This window comes from Poromitra crassiceps (assembly GCF_964638095.1).
Source record: "Poromitra crassiceps genome assembly, chromosome: 23".
Classification (NCBI taxonomy): Eukaryota; Metazoa; Chordata; class Actinopteri; order Beryciformes; family Melamphaidae; genus Poromitra; species Poromitra crassiceps.
In genome coordinates this window covers 17,682,725-17,690,124 of record NC_139639.1, presented here as the reverse complement: position 1 = coordinate 17,690,124, position 7,400 = coordinate 17,682,725, and the positions used below count along the sequence as shown (strand labels likewise).

General features: G+C 44.8%; 1 protein-coding gene across 1 annotated transcript; it reads left to right on the top strand.

Moving 5' to 3' along the window:
• Window positions 1–603: 603 nt before the first annotated feature.
• LOC310796566 (D-serine dehydratase) lies at window positions 604–5,674 on the top strand (the record flags this gene model as incomplete). Its single annotated transcript, XM_083658772.1, has 9 exons — window positions 604–749; window positions 1,483–1,612; window positions 2,142–2,292; window positions 2,929–3,109; window positions 4,203–4,321; window positions 4,867–4,993; window positions 5,210–5,272; window positions 5,366–5,471; window positions 5,557–5,674. The coding sequence occupies 9 exons, from the start codon at window positions 604–606 to the stop codon at window positions 5,644–5,646; spliced, it is 1,113 nt and encodes a 370-aa protein (XP_083514898.1). The 3' UTR covers window positions 5,647–5,674.
• Between the last annotated feature and the right edge of the window lie 1,726 nt (window positions 5,675–7,400).

The window sequence follows — 7,400 nt, the reverse complement described above, 5'->3', positions numbered from 1 at the left end:
ATTGCAGGTGGAGTGCATGTCACACTGTGAGTATCTGATCACACAACAGGTAAATTGTCAATCAAATGTCATTTGATTCAACAAAAACACAAAAGACACCTACATGTGGTGTTTTCAAAGCAATATGAGGTCAATATTTTTTGTTTTGAAGTGACAGTCTAAACGTTACTTTGGAGGAATGTGGAGAGAACGTCAGACTTAGATGGTAGATGCCAAACCACAATTCTATCGTCTGGTGATGTCGCGGTCAAGACGATGTTTGCTGGGCAGTGTTGTAGATCCAGTAGCCTATTGAGGTGAAACCAGTCATGCACAATAATTGAACTACATGAGAAATACTAATTTCTAATCTAACACATTTCTAATTGTGAATTTAACTGTGCATTGTTATGCAATTTGGAGATTAAACAATGTATATACCTATACATGCCAAGTTGGACTGATTCAATGCTTTATGCCAATTCTGTGTGTGTGTGTGTGTGTGTGTGTGTGTGTGTGTGTGTGTGTGTGTGTGTGTGTGTGTGTGTGTGTGTGTGTGTGTGTGTGTGTGTGTGTGTGTGTGTGTGCGTGTGCGTGCGTGTACGTGTTTTCCAGGGCACCAGCATGGAGGGAGAGCCCCTCTCAGCCCTGTGCACCCCTGCTCTGGTGGTGGATGTGGATGTTGCGAAGAGAAACGCCCGTAAGATGATAGAGCGCTGTCAGAGCCTGGGAGTCCAGCTCCGACCACACATGAAGACCCACAAGACTCTGTAAGGACACACACACACACACACACACACACACACACACACACACACACACACACACACACACACACACACACACACACACACACACACACACACACACACACAGATTAGGCATAGACATCTATATCAACATGTTGGATTTAACAGTTGAATGAGTTACTTAGGCTGTTGTATGGGGAAAGTAGAGAGGTCATAGAGCAAGCTATCAGAACCATGGACAGCGCTCTGACACCTGGTAACAGACAGTCAAAGTAAGCAGCACCTGAGGGCAGAGGAACTGTCTATTTCACTGTGGTTCTGAAATTACCACTGACTTTAATATGTTGTTTATTGTTGTTGAATGTTGATTTAATGTTGAATAAGCACATAATTTTGTTATAGATTGCTACTGACTATTTTACAAAAAATAAAACTATGGCAGAGATGGTTTTGCCTTTCGAGCAGGGCCAGATTAATAGTACCAATAGTACTCGAAGGTTTCGAGGCCATGTATTGCAAATGGCACCACTTTAAATCTAAAGTGTGTCCTTATTTGAACACAGGCGTATTTCTGGGGTGGCAATTTGAGTCATTTGCAAGGGCCCGACCTCTGCCCAGTACGTTGATGGAGAGTCTGCTCTCTCCAGGGCCCCCTCTACCCCAGGGGCCCCAGTGCAACCGCCTATACCTACACCCCTGACTCTGTGTGTGTGTGTGTGTGTGTGTGTGTGTGTGTGTGTGTGTGTGTATGTAGTGAGTGTGCTGATATCATGACAGGTGGATCACGGAGGTGCATAGTGGTTTCTACACTGGCGGAGGCCTGTTTCTATGCTGACCATGGATTTGACGACATTCTCTATGCTTACTCTGTTCCTTTTGATAAGGTTCTCTCAAATCACACTTATGACTTGACCTTCACGACAATCATATCGAGATAATATCGATCTATCATTCATCATGAATGATAGATCGATATTATCTCGATATGATTGACAATTATAACAATTCTGTTGTCTAAGAAGAAACAAAATCTGATTAAAATTTTACCATGCAGTTCAATGCAATGAACAGCAACTTGATTATTTGACATGTGATTTTGCACATTTTAGCACATATTAGATACATCAAAGTCGAAATAATTCTTGTGATTATCATGATTCTGTCCATATTGCCTAACCCTACTCCAACACCAAAGCTCAGTAAGCTACCCCAACTAACCCAAAGCGACATCACTTGAATCATGTCACCCTAAACCTCACACTGAGCCCTTGACACCTTGATGCCCCAACCCCTGTGTGTGTGTGTGTGTGTGTGTGTGTGTGTGTGTGTGTGTGTGTGTGTGTGTGTGTGTGTGTGTGTGTGCGTGTGCGTGTGCATGCGTGAGTGTGTGTGTATGTGTGTGCCTGCGTGCAGGTGGAGCGCTGTGCAGCCCTGTCGGAGCGCCTGAGCCTCTTTCAGGTTTTGCTGGACCACCCGGACGCTCTGGAGCAGCTCCGGAGGAGACGGCTGCGGGACGGGCAGCTGTGGCACGTCTGGCTCAAACTGGACTGTGGCAACGGGAGAGGTAGGCAGCTGGCACGGTGCCAGGATTTCTGGGGGGGATGGGGGCTTGACTAATATGTGGGGGTGCTAAGAAAATAGTTGATTTTCATAACTTCAGAGTTACTTTAGTAAAGTTCTCACTTTTTAAAATTAAATGTATTCAATGTATATGGCTTTTGAGTAGTGTTGCTGAAGGATTCTGGGCAAAATCTCCACATTTGAGAGTAAACTGTTCAACCGTTTAATTTTCATGCAGCGAGAGCGCCCTCTAGAGTCAGTCTACAGCTCCACAGCTCAGCTGGGTAGAGGCAGCTCTGCCAGAATTCTGGGGGCTTAGTTCCCCTTTAAAAGCAGATATGGCACACAGCATACTCAATATAAATGTCGTTTTTAATTGAATTTGGACAGAATATTCAGCAAAATAGTTATAAGTAATGATGGCAATGATGACAAAAACGTCTTTTACGTGCAAAGGTGAAAGACTTCAGCACCGCATGGGCACTGTCCAGTGCTGAATTATTTGAGCAATAACAACACAATACATCCCAAATGTAAGAACAAACAAAACAACAAGAAGTGCATTTAATCCCTATAATCAGACAGCTGTGCATTGGTAATAATGTTGTGAACTGACACGTGTATTTGCTCTGTGCTGCAGCGGGCGTCCTGCACTCGGAGCCGGAGGCGCTCAGACTGGCGCAGGCCATCTCTGAGGCGGAGGGCGTGGAGCTGACAGGAGTGTACGCCCACTGCGGGAACACCTACAACTGCAGAGGGGTGGAGCAAATACAGGCCGTCGCCCAGGAAACCACCACCCTGACTCTGCAGTTCATGGAAAAGTAAGGCGAAAGCAACCAAACCACACCACCAACCAGCCCGTTTTGTTCAATCTGCGTTAGGGATGCACCGATATGAAAATTTTGGCCGATGCCGATAACCGATATTAAGATTGCTGTTATGGCCGATAACCGATATTTACCGATGTCGATATGATCTGTATAAAAACACATTTCTATGATAATAAAATTTTGTACATACTGAAAAACACATGTAAACACTGAATTTGAAAAAGTTATACATTTCTTTATTTCAAAAACATTTGTAAAAGCCCATAAATCATAGATTTACTGCATTATTTCATCTCAATGTGAAGGATTTGGCTGATACCGATAACCGATATTAACATTGCAACATCGGACCGATACCGATATGTTAAAAAATGACTAACATCGGCCGATACCGATATGATTGCCGATATATCGTGCATCCCTAATCTGCGTGCAAACAACACGACTTTCCACTTTGAAATTACGTGCAGTGAATACGCCAAACTTTCCAATTGCGTGAGTCTTATATTGAAATAGGCCATGGACAAGTAAGGGAGAAGGGGTGGGATGGCCAGATAGGTAGCGTCCCCGTAGCATCCCCGACTCTCAACTTTCTCGCCATGAGAGTGCCAGTTCAAGCCCCGACATGTCCTGTATTTAACCCTGTTTTAACCGTTTTTAACATCAACCCGAACCCTAACCCTAACCTTAACCAATTTGTCTTAGTTGCCTAAACCCAACCAAGTTGTTTTACTTACCTAACCTTAACCAGGAAATGTGGCGAAACGGCCTCACACCACCAGTTACACCGAGACTCAGTCAAGCCACCGCTCGAGCTCGAGCCGCGGCTCATGGTGCCTGCAGCTTGTGGTGCCTCGATTCGCCGTGATTGAACCCACCGGTCTCCTGCACGCACCTGGTCTCCGTGTATCAACGGCACGTAAACCTTACTTTTGCGGACACGTTGCATGTATTTTGAAAGTGGAAACCCATGTTATTTGTATTCCATGGGGTGAGACAAACAGTCGCACAAACAGTCAAACAATGCAAGCACATAGGTCGGGTTATGGTTGTTGTGGACATCTGTGCGTGTGTTGTCTACCAGGCTGAAGGCTGTGGGCATCAGCTGTAAGTCCAGCATTGGCTCCACCCCTTCCTGCAGCCATCCAATCAAAGACATGGCGCAGCTGAGCGAGGTGCATCCCGGGAACTACGCCTTCTATGGTGCGTCCACGTGCAGGTGCTTCTGTTAGTGTATGTTTGTGGATGTCCAGTTGACATGTGTGTGATGACAAAAACAGACATTTTAAACTCATCTTGACCTGTCACAAATTCTGGATACTCCAAAATGAATATATGTTCCAGCCACTGGGATGCAACCATGGTGTGTTAGGAAAACTGGTATGAAGTAACCAGTAAAAACAGGCCATGTTCCAAGATGTAAATGTCATTTTGTCAAATATGTGTACATTATGCAGAGATGGGGACTTGGACTTACGGCATTATTTTTGGTGCATTAACATTAAAGAAATGCTTACTAATAATAATATCAACTAATCAATGTTGATACTGTATGCTAATAGATAAAGGAGTGATGATAATACAGTACATGCTTTGACTTCCTTAGTTTTACAGTGTTCTAAGCAGACCGGGTGGCATGCAGCAGATGATTTACTTGTCAGCATCTCTGATTATGATATGGAGAATTAGCTAACAAGGTCAAAAAGTAATTTCTCATTTCATAGTGATTTTAATGTTGTTTGTTTCAGATGTGCAGCAGTCTGTGATTGGCTCCTGCAGTCTGGAGGATGTGGCTGTGCGGGTCTTGACCAGAGTCATTGGACACTGTCCTCACCGGAACCAGCTGCTGGTTGACTGTGGGTGGGCTGGACTCAGGTATTACTTTCATCAGTACCGGCAGCTTCCTCACCTTTTCATCTGCAGAATAGATAGTGTGTGTATATACATTATATATATATATATATATTTATGTGGCTGCTCTGAGGTGATAGTTTACCCACCGTTTTACTCATGCCATACCTTTGTTATAACATATGATTGAAACTTTCTCTTCCTTTGCACTAATGTACTGTCATCGCTCACGCCTCCCAGTCTGGACGGAGCTGGAAAGTTGCCCACTGGATACGCTATGATCGAAGGACACCCAGACCTCAAGTAATGCCACCTAGCCCAGCCTTGAGCCCCGATACAAAACGGATGTCTGAACACGAAACTGACGAGAGGCGTTTCTGTCTGCCCTCCCTCCAGGTTGCTCTCGATGACCCAGGAGCACGGCAGAGTGGAGCCCGTCTCAGGCCGGCTGGACTACAGTAGATTCCCCCTCGGCACTCTGCTCAAACTGATCCCCTACCATGTTAGTACAAGTGCAGTTGCAGTCGCAGTGTTGCTCTGTCGGTGTCTTTTTGCCCATCTCACCGTCTCTGCATTTGTTTTTGCAGTCGTGTGCAACGGCAGTGATGCATCCCGTCTACCATGTCCACTCTGAGGGCCGTCTGGTGGGCAGGTGGACGCCCACCCGTGGGTGGTGAAGAGCTCCTCAACAGTCACACATGTATGGCATCTTAATGTAATTGTGCATAATAGCAGATGACACTAATGTAAGTATCACAGAAAGGAATTGAACCAGGATAGCACTCCAATAACTTTCAATTATTGGAGTGCTGTCCTGGATCAATTCCTTTCTGTGATATGTTTTGGAGGATTCAGCACCCATAGAAGGTTTTGAGGGTTGAGTGCGTTTTTTTGGTACTTTGACTAATGTAAGTATACCATAGATTATAGAACCTATAAAAAAACGTTTTACACTTACAGATTAAAGATTTTAGTGATTTTGTCCTCACTATTTACCAGTTGTTGTAGACTCTAGGGCCCTATCGTCCCACTGGCCTTATATTAGCGCTTAGCGCCAGGCGCAGCCTATATTAGTGGGCGTGGACCGGCGCACTCCCTATTTTCGTGTCGGCGCTACACGCGGCCATAAGCATTATAACCACGCCTTTTAAGCGTAGAATTATTCACAACGTGCTCATTGGAGAAGTGCAGTAAACGAATCACAATGTCCCTTTCATGTTCCATTCCACGGAGCGATCCAATCCGGTCAGAAAAGCCTGACCAAAGCGCTCTGAGCTCCGCCCCTCCCTATTTCATCCCCATCTGTCTCCATATATATTATTCCATATTATTATGCTTCTCAAACCAATCTCACTGCAGTTTAAATACAGCAAGCATGTAAATACGCTACACTATAGCAAGATCAAAGTGAAAAGAATGTTCTAAACGCATCGGCTAGAAAAATATAGCCTATCCCTGGATGTCATGATGAGATTAGATTGGTGAAAGTTTGGGCAGAATGATATTGTTTTCTCTCGCTACCTTTTCTTCTCACCCACTGCACAGGTAGGATGATGCAACAGCCTCTGAATGACAGGGGCTCAAAACTACGGTATAACAACATTTTTTTCATCTCTCATTGTGTCTGACGCACGAGAGAGAGGGAGTGAGAGAGAGAGAGAGGGGGAGAGAGAGTGAGATGGCAGAGGAGAGCTGCACATAATTACGCAGAGTAATATCCCCGGCGCACCGAATAAGGCCTGGTTTTGAAAAGCGATAAGCGCTAAATTAACGCCAGGGGAGAAGATAGCGTTAAGCCGGTATTTAAGGCCGAAACGCCCATTCTGGCCTATTCTGGCACTGCGCCACGCCTCTTCGGCGTAAAGCGCATTTCGGGGCCTAAAAACATGATGCTATCTTTCCGAGGCAGGCGCAAAGCGCGTTTTTTTGCGTTTTTAACGCCAGTTTAGCGCCTAAGGCCAGTGGGAAGATAGGGCCCTAGAGGTTAAAGAAGTGGGCTTGTGACTGGAAGGTTGCCGGTTCAAATCCCTGCACCGGTTGGGAAAATATGGGTGGGGAAACAATTGACTGTGAGTGAAGCAACAACTGTCCTAGCTGAGCTGCTCAGTAGCCACCAGTAGAAGACTGTGGTTGTACTGGGCAGCTCCCAGTGTGAATGTGTGTAACTGTATGATGCAAAGCAGGGCCGTGCTAGAAAAATGAGCTTTCCTTGGATTTTTCTTTTAATAATTAACCAATTATGATAATGAGTATGATAATAAACTTCTTTCAGAAATGTTCATTGGTCTTTTAATATTCCTGATTTAATTGTGTACACTGTCATCCCTTTATATTTTCAATGTGAGCAGCTCAGTCAGGAGACTAACCTACTGAAATTACTGTACAGAAAAGACAGAAGCATCCAGCTTTTCTTTTTAACTGGCACAGATAT